The 16,821-nt window shown below is 38.7% G+C and overlaps 1 protein-coding gene and 1 long non-coding RNA gene across 3 annotated transcripts in view; one reads left to right on the forward strand and one right to left on the reverse strand.

The window, feature by feature from the left end:
* Positions 1-16,821, forward strand: part of LOC121959318 — a 44,207-nt gene that overhangs the window by 21,665 nt on the left and 5,721 nt on the right. For both annotated transcript variants that reach the window (XR_006106895.1, XR_006106893.1), the window contains exon 3: positions 13,040-13,187. This is a non-coding gene — a long non-coding RNA (uncharacterized LOC121959318). The remainder of the gene's footprint in view (positions 1-13,039; positions 13,188-16,821) is intronic.
* ngfb (nerve growth factor b (beta polypeptide)) overlaps positions 7,020-16,821 on the reverse strand; it is a 36,368-nt gene continuing 26,566 nt past the window's right edge. Inside the window, exons 2-3 of the mRNA XM_042508562.1 lie at positions 15,137-15,285; positions 7,020-8,258 (exon numbers count right to left, since the gene is read on the reverse strand). Coding sequence (XP_042364496.1) covers positions 7,660-8,247 — 588 coding nt within the window. The 5' untranslated portion in view covers positions 8,248-8,258; positions 15,137-15,285 and the 3' untranslated portion in view covers positions 7,020-7,659. The remainder of the gene's footprint in view (positions 8,259-15,136; positions 15,286-16,821) is intronic.

The raw sequence follows: 16,821 nt of genomic DNA on the forward strand, positions 1-16,821 counted from the left end.
GAGTGGTTTGTCAGATGTTTTTTCAAAGACAAAATCCACTTTTAGGAGTTCTGTTAAATCACATTCTGTCCAATAAACCTCATTTGTAAAGGAAATGTATTTGTAGATATGAGTAAATACCAACTTATATAACAGTCTGTGTGGGTGGGAGATGTGAAAGTGGTGTAGAAAACTGCCATCTGTTTGCAGTCTCTATTTTTTGAGACATCTATGAGTAAATGCAATAAATGTAAACTGTTCAGTGTGTTGAGGACACTGAGAGCCCCTGCAGGGACCCCTGAGGGTCTTTAGGAACCACTGAAGGCAGGGGCGTTGCTGTCGGGGGGAAAAGTGAGACTGATTGTCTGGGACCCCACAGGGAGGGGGGCCTTCGAAGAGCCTGGAATAAAAACGTTTGGCTTTGTTAGCAGTTTTTGCATTTCTAAAGTAATTATGGCCATAACTAAATTAAAATTGGCTGGATAAATCTGTTACAAGTCTGTTCATTTTTTTTTAAAATGGTGGCTCTCTGAGGCCCCTTTCATACTCTAAAGGAGCAAAATGGTTTAATCCACCCCGCACTAGGATTGTTTCTAAATGCAGCCAGAGCCGAGTTAGTGCGTAATATCTGAAAGGGAAATTGGGATTCCAAAACAGTAAAGAGAGAAAGAAAGACCGCAAACTAATTTTACAAACAAAATTTAAAATAAAGAAATAAAATATGTATGAGAGTGACATGGTTCAAGAGAGGAAGGGCAGGGGGCCCACAGAGACCATAGGGTTTAAAATTTAGTGCTACGCCCCTGGCTGCAGGACTGAACGATACATTTTTCACTGTTTAAAAACCTCCTCTGCAGTCACGGGTAGATGTGTGACATTTTCACTTTTTTCCTCTTATGACCTTTACATTACATGTTGGACAGGAGTTTATCTTTGCTTCTAAACCTGCATATCATCCTACACAGTACCACAGATAGCAGTGTTTATTATGGAAATATGGAAACGTGTGCAAAGTATGCACCAAAAACACAATGACCTGTGATAACTCACTGACTGGCACAGTTAAAAGAAGTTGGAACCTGTTTGGTCCAGACTGAAATATCTCAACAACTATTGTATGGAGTGTCATGAAATTTGGTGCCCACTAACTTACCATTTGGTGATCTATCAACTTTTCCGCGTTGAAAGGAAATTGTCTACCACTGTGGTTAATGACGAAATCCGCATGTTAAACAAAGATAGTGATCATCGTAACATTGTCAGTCTGAGATTGCCATTATGAGCATGTTAGCATGCAAACTGTCCATGTGATGCGGTTGTCATAGAAACATTTGATTTGTCACTCTGTCAACTTGCGTAACTTTTTTAAAATTGTTTTACAGAAATTTTATAGAACCCTTCTTTAGACAGATAGTACCGCAGGGCTCATACAGGGTGCTTGACATTTTATAAGTACTGGAATACCTTGAATTTTTTTATTTTTTATTTTGGTCCTTGAAAAGTACTTGAATGAAACTGAGAAGAACTCCTCCACTCTGCATGTCAAAGTATCCTTGGCCACGGTACTGAACCCCAAAATTGTTCCCAATAGCTGTGTGAATTTTTAAAACTGAATAGCTGTTGGCACCTTGTGTGGTAACCTCGGCCAGCAGCGTGTGAATGTGTGTGTGTGTGTGTGTGTGAATGTGTGCAAGTGACTCAAAGTGTAAAAGTGCTTTGAATAGTCAGAAAGGCGCCATACAAGTGCAAGTCCATTTACCATTCACCATGACTGACGGCATTCATTCAGCTGTTTTTTGTAAATGCAGTGAGAAGAATCAGGAGGAGACAGAGGACCATGATTGTTGTCACAGATATCCGTCTCATGTACCAATGTTTGGATAAAGTGACAGTTTCAGCAGATATCACTTTCAGACATTTCTAGTACTTTAGGACATTATTATGATTTTAGGACATTTCTAAAATTTTAGGATGTTTTACAGTGTTTCTATGATTTAAGGACTTTTCAAAGATTGTAAGATGTTTTAGGATGTTTCTGTAATATTCTGACGTTTCTATAATTTTAGGCCATTTCTAATATTTCACGACATTTCTAAGATTTTAGGATGTTTCTAGGATTTTATGACATTTCTTGGATTTGAATATCTTTTGGGGGATTGGGGAATTTTCTAAGATTTTAGGACTTTTTTTTCAGATTTTAGGCTGTCAATAGGATTTTTGGACATATCTAGGATTTCAGGACATTTCTAAGATTTTAGGACATTTCTAGGACTTTAGGGTGTTCTAGGACCATAGGGGCTTACCTCGGACCTCTATCAGGGGGTGCGGGTTATCCCCTACTGGCACTTTGTTTGACAGACAAGCTCTGTTTTGATGCTGTTTTATGCACTCTGGCACCTTATGTGCACTAAAAGTGAAAAAACTATTCCCATTTATGAATCACTTTATTTTTTTATTGTGAATTTAAAAAATGGTTGGGAGGGGGGGCAAGCCAGCACCTTACTAGGGGCCAGATTTGGCCCACGAGTTGAGTATCATTGTTCTATACCTACTTTATTTTGTATATGTTTTCATATGCAAACTGCACTTGGTATCCTACATGCTGACATTTGGTAGTTTACTTAATTAGTATTTGTGTAAGTAAAACACATGCATGCGTAGTATTGTAGTGTTGTGAGTCAGTTCTTGTGAATGGAGGCCGCATATGAAGCTCTTCTGTGTCTCCTCAGCAGGCCGGAGCGGGTCAGCTCGGGTTCACGCGCTCTGACAGTCAAGCTTCTCATGTTTGTGCGGCCTTTGTTTGCTGCTGTATTGTGGGAGGGAAACAGCGACCCCCTGTTTGTCTGCCAGACTATCAGTGAGGATCAGATCATGAGACACATCACATCACTGCCCACCCCCTCCCTGTCTGTCATATGACAAGAGTCAGCCAAAATATCATAGATAGATAGATAGATAGATAGATAGATAGATAGATAGATAGATAGATAGATAGATAGATAGATAGATAGATAGATAGATAGATAGATAGATAGATAGATAGATAGATAGATAGATAGATAGATAGATAGATAGATAGATAGATGATTAATAGTTTCAATGTAACTCTGAATAAGCTCACTGAACTGCATCAATGTTAACCTGATAGCAGTTTGGTCATCCAATCCTGTCATGAATTCAGAGCTGTAATTATCACTGTGGAAGTACACCCAAACTGAAACCATATCCTCGGGCTATAATGGAGTCAAAATCCCATTATCTCCCCACAGCCGCCCTCTCCTCACCCCCCTCACCCTTCTCACCCTCCTCACCCTCCTCTACTGTGCTTGATATGTAAATCTGGTGCAATACTGTAACCTGATCTCCATAATGTGCAACTGTCATCTTTATGAATCCAAGAGATCAGAGGAGACGAGACAGAAGTAATCATGGAATTTTGTATAATCTGCTTTTATGAGGACTAATGAAAAAAAAACTAAACTAATGATTATAAAAAAATGAAACAAGTTAAAACGATTGTGGTAGACAGTCATGAAATGCAAGTCCTGTGAGTAATTCATAAATTAATTTCCCTCTTCAGAGTCCTGACACTGTGTGTCAACATCTGAAAACTTGATATGTATATCTGCATATGTCTCTAAGTATGGAAACCTCAGAAATGACCAAAACAGGTACATTGTATTATGGGACTAAATATTCAGACACGTCACTGTCTCCATCTAGTGCACAAACTGAGAAGTGCAAATACAGTCTGTTAGCTTGTGTTTGGTTTGAACACACTAGTTCAGGTGTTCTCTGCGTTTTCAGGCCAAGGGCCCCTGCAGCGGCACCCTTCCTCATATGCTGTAGTCTATAAAACTGCCATCTTATTTGCTTTTCAGGTAGGAAAATCCATTGTCACAAAGATCCCCTTATTGCAAGAGCCAAAATATGTTAGATTCATGTTAATGTGTATTTTAAGACATAGTTTAATTCTTGGAAAGTAAAAATATTTTCCAAAAAAAATCATCAGTAATTTGGCAACCCCCCTACAGTTACTCTGAGGACCCTCTCAGGGTCCTGGACCCCAGTTTAAGACCCAGGCACAAGTTGAAATGAAGGAAGTTGCTTTATTGTAGTTTTTCTGGATTCCCCTGTATTTTTGTCCCTTTTACCAAATGTGATCAGCTAAAAGTAAAACATGAAAATTATTATTTTCATTCATTTTATGTGCAGAATGGTATGAGTGTGGCTATTTGGCACTGCACAAGAAATAATAATGTATAAAAATCAATGTTGCTGGCAATTATTGTAATTTCCCAAGCACTGACATTCATACACAGTATACTAAAAAAAAATATATTTTTTTTAAATTTTATTGATGTAAAAACATGGTGGCATCATGACAAAAACCTGGCATTTAGAGGGTTATAATTCCAAAATTTAGTTTGTTTTTTGTTAAAAATTAACTCAATGAAAGTAGAAAATAATACTAATGTATTACTAATTTTTTTTAAAAGCTTGATTTTGAAAAGCACAGTTTGTATGCAGAGTGATATGAGTAAATATGCAATATTAAAGCGGGCCCTAAGGGTTAAATAAATCAAGTTAACATCTGATCCAGTGTTGACATAATTATGAATGTATGGTCAAAAACTGAAGTTTTATTTAAAGACTTGTTTGAGCTTCTGGCCTCTAGAGGGCAGTGCTGTATTTCATGTTGGAGCAGTGTTTTTTCATTTGAGGTAAACAAGTCAGTAGTAAACTAAACAAGCTCACTCTGAAAAATGGTATTTACAGTTGGCAGGTTGCTCAAAATCAGGATGCTTCACATAAAAGTCTCGTTTTCCAGGAACATAACCTCAGCAGCCTGTTTGTTTCTGCTACTACCTCACCTCCAAGCTCTCTGAGCTCACGTCAGACGTCTTAAATATCAGCTGTGATACAAAAATTGGGATTTGAGCCTAACAAAATCACTAGCCCAGATACTGACAGGATGCATCGTACAATTTGTAGTGCACTGACAAAACTGAAATGTCACTGCCAAAACAAAGCAAATGGCAGGCCATGATATTATCAGCGGGAGTTAGCCTGATGAATCACAGGCTTATTTATGTTCACGTCTTTTCCCTTTTTGTTTTATATCTACTGTTGAATAAAAAGCAGGAGAAAAACATAAAAGCAAAGCCATAACGCCAAATTACTGACAGTAAAATGAATCCATATGGCTTTTCTCTTCATTTTTCAGGCCAAAAAAAAAGGATTTCTTTTTTGTGTCAAGTGGTTACTCATTCAGTCCTCGGCCTCTGAGGAACAACAGGCTTTCCATTCATACAATCAGCTTCATAAAACACACAGTGCATGTAAGTGTTTAATAAATAACAATATCAACAACAACATTTTAATAAAAGGTTTGCTTATATCAGACCTGGGTCAAATTGTAGTTCCAAAATGTGTAGGTTGCATCAGTCTAAGTATAGGGAGTGTGATGTACTATAGGAGGATATAATGGGTGGCAGAAGAAGAACTATAATCCGCATCACTGAGTCCTTGTGCTTATACGCTGTCACAGCTTAGCTGCGGTTTTAGGTTTAGCACAGGTTTAAACCCCTGGAGCCTTGAACAAAATCATTGTTTCTTAACCCTTTGAAACCTGGATGGATATCCGTTTTCCTTGTGCTTTCAATCAGACACCTTTCATGAGTATTTAAACGTTTGAAACCTGAGCAAAAAGGCTTAACTCTCTTCAAAAACACGGGAAAAGGCAATAAGCAAATTGCAAGAAATTGGTAAAAAGTGATGAGAAAACAACTTGAAAATTAATGTTAGAAAAAGGAGAAAGATAGAGAAATATTAGAAAATTATCACACTAAAAAATAGGGAAAATGTCCAGAAACTATATGTATGATTATTAGACATATATATAGAAACAGAATATATGGTACTTTTTTCATTTTTAGCATTTTTTCAGGTCATTTCCTTGTTTGTTTTTGGTTTTTACTTTTTTTTTTTTTTTTTCAATTTTTGGGGAAATTTTTGTTTTTTTTTTTGCTACTTTTTGCATCATTTCTTGTGAAGTTGCTCATTGTCTTTGAAGCCATTTGTTCTGGCTTCAAAGGGTTAGGTACTACTGCATTGTCTTCACAAACTGCAGTTGAGTTTTATCAGTTCTTGTGTCAGCTTGTTTTGGTCACCTGAAGGCCACTAGAGGTTATTGTATCTGAGGTTTGAATTAAATCTGCAGCAGAGGCTGAAAGGAGGTCAAAGGTCATGTTGAACTGGTCTGTAAATGATGAAATTCACACTATAGTATATTGTTTCAGTGGTGTTTTGAAGTTATTTCCTTAGCAGTTAGTTATAATATAAAATCAGACAGCTGAAACAAATTAATACCCGACTCAGAAGTCAGACCCAACAGTCAGAATAAGACACTGTCTTTTGCATTTGATGCGAACAATTGATAGGATGTACCACAACTTTATTTTTTCCTTCTTTAGTGGTGCAAAAAAAAAGTATGACGTTGCTTTTATTTAGTTGAAATCCCCTTTCATGCATCGTTAATGTGCTACTAAATTCTCTTTGTGATTTTTTTGTAATTTACTTTCTATACCAGCATTAGATTTTCTTTCTGTTCCAACTCGATTGTATTTTTTATTTTAATTGTAGTCGTTTATTTAACCAATTTTTATCAGTCTCTTTTCATCTATTAGATTGATGTTATTTCACATGATAATTGCTACTGTAGATATAAAGTATTTGACACAGTCACTAAGGAGTTGCTACTAATAATGTTGTATAATGTAATGTCAGATTCACGATAGACAGTTGCTTTAAAAAAGGATGAAAATCGATGTAGCAGAGCTAGAGATAATGGGGTTCTTTCTCCACACATTTTTCTTCCTCAGCAAAACCTGGTGCCTACATTACCCATGATGTAATGCAGCCTTGAGCTGTTAATTTCAACCTTGTAGTCTTCAGCTCTCAACGGCGCAGACTCTAGTGACATTACTTGAGGTGATTTATCGACTCCCTCTGGAGCCTCAAAAGGCTTTTATTCAACTTTTTATCTCAGGCAGTAGTACTGAAAACAGACTTTGATGTCAAAAGTCGGTGGTTTTCCTTTTGTAATGACCTCCTGATTGCCATACACCTTTTGTCCTCTGGGGTCATTTTGACCCCACCCTGTTATTTAAAACCTGTTGTATAAATTGTCAATCTGTGTTACACCTTAAGTCTTACTTTAGTCCAACCCATTACCACACATTTTTCCCTTCGTTTTGGAATTTAGGGCCAATAGACCTTGTTTATATAAGTATAAAAAACGTATTTTGATGTCAAAAGATTTCATTAGGGGTCAGATTGGCTCCAAGGACAACATGAGGGTTAAGAGAAATCTGTATGAGTTTGATAGCTGCGGTTTAAACCACTGTGAGCTGAACCTGTTATAAACAGCAGCTAGGACAGTCAGACGCTAAGTGACACAGCAACAACTCCTTCATGTTTGGGACTTCTAAACAAGTGAAATCAGCAGCCACAGACAGATACGATTTGACCCAAGCCTGGTGTATATACATGCAGTCCTGATACTTTAACATATACCAATAATTTACTTTGTGCAGGGGGTGATCAGTCTTTGGTGATGAGTATGTCAGTATTTCTATTTGACTGAGGGTGTGATCCTGTGATGTGCATGGAAAGTCGTCACTGCCGCCACGACTTGCGGCTCAGCACACATACACAGGCCACGTTGATGCGTATGAGCCTCCAGGCCACCAGGTTCTTATGGGAAGTCAGCGCTCGTACAAAAGTGTGTGAGTTGGTGCAGTAGGAGTTCCAGTGTCTGGCGTCGATCCCCAAACAGCCAGAGCTGCCCGAGCGGGCGCTGTGACACGTCGTCTCAAAGAAGTACTGCTTCTTGTTTACATTGTTGATATTGACGTCCGGCAGCACTGTCACCTCGTTGCCTGAGATGTCCGTGGCTTTGGTCTTGTTGCCCACCCAGACGCTGATGCTCTCACACACTGAGTAAACTCCACGGTGCTGCGGCTGACCCGCTCGCCTGCGGGTCCTTTTGCCGCCACTCTGTGACTCCGTCGGTTCTGCATCAGGCGGCTGAGCGCTGAAGAGCACGCGGGGCGAGAGGTAGCGGCGCTTGGTGAAGAGTTTGGGGTCCACTGTGGGGATGGAGGTGGTGTTGTTGCCTGGACCCTGCTGCTGTGCTGCTCCTCCGATGGCGGCCACAGCCTGGGCACTGAAGAGGAGGAACAGGACCAGCATGGAAGACCTCATGGGCACACAACCTGAGGGGGTCAACCAGCACAGAAAGCACTCCTGTTACTTCAGATGTACACACGACAGTGTATTCATGGTTACACGACCTTGTACTGGTATCTTACAGTTGTATCTCTCCACCCACTTGTAGTGTTATCAGCCCATTTAATGGCTGTTACCAGTTGTCTTCGGGAGCATAGATTTGAGGTATGACCCTGAGATTGAACTAAACTTGCTATATAAGGTAATATTATATTTTTAGCTACTGAGCTCTTTAGCTGAGATGTTTTGTAATTGTTTGTGTTATTGTTTGCTACTTCAAATATCATTTGTTCTTTCAACATGGAGTCGTGTTGTTAATGTGCTAACTGGCTAACTAGCATCTTGAATCCGTCCTGTCCATCTCTGACAAATGATGAATACAGACTTCAGGCAACTGTTGGTATTGAGAGTTATTAACTCTCATATTGGTGCAGAGCATAGATGTTCGTTGGCTATAGTCTTTGCAGTGCGTTCAAGCGAAACTTTTTGGTCAAGAAACAGGTGACGTGAGGCAGCGCAACAGTTAGCCTTCATCCCTGCTCGTTTTATGATGTCAGTTTGGTGTGTTCAGGCCTTAAAGAGGGACAAAGGAGGAGGCTGGAGTGGATGGATGGGATCAAATAAACATAGGACTTTCGCCCAGGAGACTGTTGTTCGTGTCCCGTTTGAAACCAAAAGCCAATGCTGACATACTTAAAATGATGTCAGTCAAATCACATCACATTTCTTATCAAACATACTCGTTTTAACCCACACCATTAAAATAAGTGTTTAAACCTGACAATGTAGCTTGATGCCTAAACCTTACAAAAGTAAAATGTGACTGTTTAACAATATTGCATACTCACTTTCCATAACATTTGTGAGGGGTGATGTCTCACACTGTTCTTGAAAGTAATGTTTTGGGTAAATCTACATTTTTTTTTTACCTACTAAGACAAAATCATGTATACCTTATATATTCCGGGTGTAGTCTCTAGGTACAGACAGGTATGCACATCTAATTCTTGTATTTGGACCAGGTGCAGAGTAATAGATTCAGTTGAGTTAAAATGGAGAGTATCTGAACACTGGATTAAAGCTCTGAATACTTGTGAGGCAGTGAGACGTTGTTTTAATCCATCGGTGGATACTCCCAATTTTTCCTTTACATTTTCAAGGCACAACATGTTGAACCATGAGATTAACGTAATAAGAGCAGCTCTTCTTTTGAAGTGGAAAACACACCTTAGCTAATACTGAGGGTTTGATACTTAATGCTCATTGACTTAGTGGTGACTGTCTTTACAAGTGCGCTTCATATACAAGTCTGTGTCTGACATGGTTTGAGTTTTTCAGGAAATTTACAGGAATCTGTTGATAAGCTTTCAGCTCCTACAGGGCAGCGTCCACTACACAGGACACAGATTCAGCCTTGAATGTTTTACAGAGTTAGATGTTAAAGAGGCAGGAAGATGATGCACACCCTGAGAGGCTCAACAGAGGACAGCAAAGTCCCTGATTTTATAGTTAGCCATGTGAGCAGGATATGGTTGGATGTTGGATTTCTAGTTTATTGGTTAATAGTAAATTGATCAGACAAACACCCATAGAGAGGGCATTGAACTCTGTAGCTCTTACACAGATATAGCACTATAGGGCTGCTACAAAGTCCCTCCATGTAACCTTTGCATTTTTACACAAAACCAAATGATGGCGGCATCATGCCTCCTCAGTGTGTGATTATAGACAGCATGTCGGCATCATGGAACCAAAAGAGGCACGACAGGCATGTAGCAGAAGAATGTTGGCCTCTAGCCTGACATATATATACATGCACAATAACAATGACATAACATATCAAAAGGCAGGTTACCATTACAGATTTGTGCAAAAATTAAAGAAAAATTATGCCAGATTTTTGAAATGTCGATAAAACACAATTGCGAGATGTCTGCGTTTCCACTGAGTGATGTCATGCAACTTTTCTTGCAGTGTTATGCACTTCTCCTCTTGCATTAACTTTCTAAGAAGCATGACGATGGATGTTCAAAACTTTGGCAGGTTTATTTCTATTGCAGCCACCACAATAGACGTAATTAGCCCCTTGTATGTGAAGGCGGTCATGTGTAAGGGATTTCTGGGAGGTGATAGTCCACGATTTCACAGAGGAATTGTGGATTCAAAACTTCTGGATGATCCACTCAACTTTTGAAGAGTTATGTGATACAATAACACCTCCTGTAGCGCCAGCTGCATCATGCCCGAGTGAGCCACTTCCTACCAACAAGCACATAGCCATAGCATCGAGTGACCTATAAAAAGCAAAAAAGCACTTCCATTGCAGTTTTGCCAAATATGGCTTTTTCAAATAGCCCGAAAATACCACCTCATGCGAGCGTAAAAACCTTTTTACGATAAATGGGAGTTTTTTCGACACTGACCTGTTTCCATTAGGTGTATTTGTGCAATTTGAGGGTTAATGGAAACCCAAATATCGTTCACTGTCTCTGTTACATGGCAGCTGATCTCTGTTCAGAGGGAAAGGACCTCCTGGACCTCATTGTTTTCCCAGTTGGTGGGCATTTTCGGCCACAGTTCTCCCTTTTTGAGTAAGTGTCCAACTGCGAACAGCTACTGTTTGAATCTCCCAGCTGTGTGTGGCACACATAACACATCGTCAGAGCGTCTCATCCGTGCCATCCATGACCTTGTCCTGCCGATTGTCCCATTTATACAGACATCATCATTATCATCACAGACATCCGTGCTGTTACGACCCTCGATGCAATTGCACCTTTTATACAGATTGATGAGGCAGCATATCTGCGTGAAATTGCCACCTTGAAGAGGCAGTGTGAGATGGGCTTGTGTTATGTGCAGCTTTTTATTTCACAGGGAAAATGAATTCTGTAGATTAAATTTTATTCAGTTTTTAATCTGTAACTTTATTTATGGATATTTGTTTCATATATTCTGTATTCAGCATCATTTCCACAATTTTACAGATGAATCACCTTCAGTTATCAGAAAAGTTTGCCTCCAAAGATATCCAGAATCTGTGCTGAGCTTGGCTAAGCTTATAGTTTAATATGATCCTCATACTGTATTCACAGACATGAACAAGGAATTAAATATTTTTTCTCTAGGTAAACAGTAAAAAAATGCATATTTATGCAGAAACAGAATTGAATTCCCCTTTGTGAAACAGGAAAGAATATTAAATCTTTTACGTGTCAGTTATGATGTAAATAGGTGTGACATTACCCACAGCAAGGATCTTAGAGACAGTGTTGTGACATCTATCAGTTTCTGTTTCCATCACATTTTGACTCCACACAACACACCATCACATCTGTCCTCACCGGCCTGGCATAAATTGACAGGCTGCTTACCACATTTAACACAGTACAACAGGCGTGTTAACACCTGTGATGGCTCCGCTCGCAGGCTCCGTCAGGTAGCCTTATTATATGCTGTGTTTGCCTCGGGTGGCAGGGTGAGTGCACGTGGATTAAAACTGTTGGCACAACAAATCAAAAGAAAAATCATAGCCTGTACAAAAGTACATCATGTGAGCTGTGATTACACCAATAAATGCTTGTGGGGTCTGTTCAGTTCAGTTACAGTGTCTCTGCTCACAGCACAGCTGGACGTACAATAAATGATTACTGCGCCGACTTTATGATGATTAGTATAATTGATGCAAACAGACGAGGCCAATGCTCAGGAGACCGGTCTCTGTTCTTTTTATTATTTAACGTTATGTGCCAATTCGGATTGTTTACAGCAGGAAGCAGGACAAATTCACACTAAAGCTTTTGGAGCAAGCACAACACTGATGAAAAGAAAAAAACTTTAATGAGCACAGCACCTCCCCGGCGGCAACATTTATTTTGCAAAAGGAAGTAAAGGGCTTTTAATTTGGAGTAACACAACAAAATAAAGACAGAAATACTGATGAGACAAAGAATACAAGTAATCTTGCTCATCCATGGTCTCTTTTTTATGGGTCATGCTACCAAGTTACCTCAATTAATTTAGATAAATTAATGCTTAAACTTTTGAAGCCTGAGCAAATTGGTTTGATATCTTTTAAAAATATTGGCAAAGGGCAACGAGCAACTTCAGAAGATGTGGAATAAAAATGAGCAAAAGAAAGAGCAAAAAAGTTACATGAAAATTACCTGAAAATTAAAACAAACAAACAAACAAACAAACAAACAAACAAACAAGAAAATGACCTAAAAGTGCAGAAAGTAAAAAATATTATCATCTTTCTTTATTTTTGGGATAATTTTCTAGTAATTTTCCCCTCATTTTAAAAACTACTTTTAAGTAACTTGTCACATTTTAATAATTTCTCACAATTTTTGGGACATTTCTTGCCAAGTTGCTCATGACTTATTTTCTCACTATTATCGTAAATGCCTGTGAGAGGCATCTGAACGCAGCACAAGAAAACTGGTGTTGATCCAGGTTTTAAAGGGTTAAATTGCTACCTGAATTTTTTAAATTAATACTTTTTAGGACATGCATCATTTTGCTACATCTGAAAAGCAAATGTTACAATGATTGTGGGGGCACACAGTAGATTTAGGTAAACAAAAATGACTTAGTCCCTTATATCAATGCAGACATGATATGTCAAATGGCAGAAAAGCTCAGGTGTAATTAATAACAATAATCATGGGTGGATTCTGTCACGAGTCCAGTCTGATACAGACCATCTTTCATGTTTTTGCTCTGTTTTTTTCGTGGTATATCACTCATTCTCATGTCATTCCAGATCTGGACATTTCCAGCGGACCAAGCAATCACCGAGATTCTCCCGACCATCGCCCCAGCTGTATCAAGCTTCTTAGTTCAAGCCTACCTGTGTTTTCTGCACCCTGCAGCACTCCATTCAGGTCTTACAGATCAACGACTTATTATTGGTACATTCCAACACCCATACTACTTTCATGTTTAGTATGCCAGAAAAACATTTCATATGTCCCAAAACATAGTATTTCAAAAGCAGTATGCCAAAAATACCAGGATGTGTCCTCCTGAATTGGTTTACATGTTGCAGTATGGAAGTCTGCGTGCTTTTCGGGTTATTCTGACCCACAGACCTCTGTGCAGCAGAAGATAGGTCACATCGACTGAGCCTCAGAGAGATGACAGCTTATTGACAGCCGCAGTGACTATAATCCGTCAATCAATCAATTACAAAGAATGTACACTGTTTGCAGTCACCACATGTATGGCAAAGTCACAAAGCGAGGTTAACATTTCTGTAAACAGCAGGGCTCTCTGGGATGACCTCTGTCTCTGGCGAGCTCGATAAATAGCGTTTTCATATATTTCCAAGGTAATGCTAAGTGATAACTTTAAAATCTGCTGTGATCCAAATCATGTACTTTTTCATTTTACTTCAATTTTTGCTCTATACACTGTGGTGGAAACATAAGCAGTGATGGCAAAAACAAAAAACAAAAAAAAACCCCATATGAAAAACAATATAAGAACATCAGTGACAACTATTGAACAAAATGAATTTCAAAATTGGTGCATCCCCAGTTTACTTAGAAAGTGAATTTGTACTTTTTATTACAATTATTTCACTGTCACATTGTGTTTTGTTGTTTATTCTGATCGAGTGAATGTGTTTGGGGTTTTTTAATGTTGATTATTGGATTATTTATTGATTTTTTTTTTTTGGTCTAGGACACCAAATGTGCTAGAACTGCCACTGTATATGAGCAAGAAGGTCAAGATTCAAGCTGAATGTTATGAAGAAGTAGTATGTCACATTTATATGCATACTCCATGCAACAGTACGTACTTTGTAAGAGCAGCTGCAGTACGTACTGAAAGTAAAAAGAAAAAGTACTTGATTTGGAAAATATTGCTGGTTTGCTGACATGGCTTCTTGGGAAACCCAGACAGAACAGAGCCTAATAATGTTATTGGTTACACACCCACGTGTTTCCTTTGTTAATTCATTATGACTGCAGTAAAAAACTTATGTTGACAAGTGGAACAGACAAAAATTTATTCTTAAAGAGATAGTTAGACAAAGCCCGTATTTATCAAACTGCTTAAAGATTTAAAAATAATAATAACTTGAGTGGAATATACATTTTTTACCTTTACACCTACTCACAAGAACAAATGCTATTTTTTTTTTATAAATTATGGCATAAACTGAAGATCTATGAAGTCAGTGTAGAATATATTAGATGACTGCACAATGCAGAATAAGGTCATTTTAGTGAATTATTTGCATTTTGATTTGAACATTTGATAGACAATCTGACCTCTTTTCCTTTTTTTATTAAATGTTTCAGGGAGACTGAGAATATGGCTCACTATCCATGCATCCTCATTGTCAGTGTGATATTAAATTCTCCTTATTACATTATTTCTCTGATGTTCCTCATCTACTGGTAGTAGTATTTCCTCGCTGCTCCAGTTAGTTGTTTTTTTTAAATTACAGCCAGTTTCCTATTATTTCATCCCAACTATGCATATGTATGCATTATGATTCTATTTTTAATTGCTACCCTGGAGATATTAAAGATTTCACACAAAGCTAGCTTTTTAAAATAAATGAAGTTTAAGTTTATGCAGAGTAACATAAAACTTTAAAATGTATGTATTTAACATTTTTATGTATGTATGTGTGTATAAAGAATGAATAATGAGGCCCATTTAAATTTCTATAGTACTCAGTTCCTTACTTTAGACCTAAATCAGACTTTGTGTTATTGTTTGGTGTTTTTGTTCGTTGTTGTCTTTGTGACTCAACACTAAGTTTGGTCTATTTGCTGCTGTATTGATTGGTAGCAGATGTAATTTTAACTTTTTTGTTCACTTCCTACCATCAGTCCATCTATACCTTTTCAGTATCTCCACGTGAACTGTAGCACCTCTGCGGCTTCTAGAGTTCGTGATTAGAGCTCACTGTGTTCTGGGCTCCTGCCATCAGGCCCGGCTGTGGCCCCCATCCAGCACACCTCTGCCCTCCTCTGCCTCCGCTCTGTATCCCTGTTGAGAGACAAGCAGAGAGAGCGTCTCACCCGGCTCATAAACCCACTGTAAACACATTCTTTGTGAGAACGATACTGGGAAGAGAAAGTTAATGTGTTTTTCCCGCTCACCAGATCCACACATACTGAACATACCGAAATAAAGAAGCAGTCCTGCATAATGTAGATTATCTGGAGAGAAAACCTGGAGGGTAGCTTAACGTTAACACTGTAAATTCTCTCAGCATTCCTGAATATATTACTTTTGACAGGTTTGTTGAGAATTTAACACTCCTGTACCATAAAAAACGGATATACAGCAAGACCTTTAGAATTTAAAGTTGCTGTATGCAACATTTAGAACATTATAGCAGCAAACAACTATTTGTTATGTAAAGATATAGTGAAATTATGGCATCCTGAACAGAAAATTAGGTAACATTCTCCTTTGTGTGTGTGTTGTAATCTGAGCTTCTCTGTATTTTGTTGTAGAAGACGGTACGGCTGCACATGCATGTGAGTCTCTGTTTGTGAATTCCAATGGCTCGCTAATCACTACTGCTCTGCGCTGTGCTCATACAGCGATTACCACTGACAATGCTGTCCCGATCCACGCTAGTAGAATGGCTAGAAGTGGAACGCCCACTTTCTGGTCCGTGTCCATGTTTACAGTCAGCTCTGCTTGCACTGTTCCATCATATGGCCACTTGAGGCTGTCTCCAAAACACAATAAATCCCGACAGACCCCCATGTTGAAATACCCGACTTTACAATAGAAATAAAGACGTTAACGGCCTAATATAGCTAATTTCAGCATTCATGAAAACTGCACAGGAGTGATTTTTAAAAATGTTTTTAGAACTAACTTGTTTAGATTTTATTAGAACCCAAACTTGTCACTTGTGTGACAGGCTGTCTGCTGATAGTGTCCTCAGCTACACAGCTCCAACTTCACGTCCAAATGGCTCCCAAAACAAAACAAGATGGCGACAGCCAAAACACAGAACTTGAGGCTTCAAAATAGCAGTCCACAAACCAATCTGTGACATGTTAAGAGCCATGTGCAGGCATCCCAGCTCAGACTGCAAATCCTATGCAGGAATTACTTTGTTGCAATTATAAACTGAAAATTAGAGCAGATGGCAGTGACATGTTGGGTCCCACAGGGGTCAGTTTTGGGACCCCTCTTGTTTAATCTCTATATGCTTACATTAGGCCAAATCATACAAAATAATAAAGTAGCCTACCATAATTATGCAGATGACACACAAATATACATATCACTTGCACCGGGTTATTATGGACCTGTTGAACATCTGTGTCGCTGTATTGAGCAAATCAGTGTCTGGATGCATCAGATTTTTCTCCAACTCAACAGAAATAAGGCCGACATCATTCTCTTCAGGCCACGTAAGGAAAGACAGAGTGTCAGCTCTCACCTTGAATCCCTCACACTCATAACCGAGAGTCAAGCAAGAAACCTTGGGGTTATCCTGGACTCAGATTTAAATTTCCACAGCCACATCAAATCAGTAACTTCATCTGCCTACTACCA

Source organism: Plectropomus leopardus, chromosome 2, assembly GCF_008729295.1.
Source record: "Plectropomus leopardus isolate mb chromosome 2, YSFRI_Pleo_2.0, whole genome shotgun sequence".
In the NCBI taxonomy this organism is placed as follows: Eukaryota; Metazoa; Chordata; class Actinopteri; order Perciformes; family Serranidae; genus Plectropomus; species Plectropomus leopardus.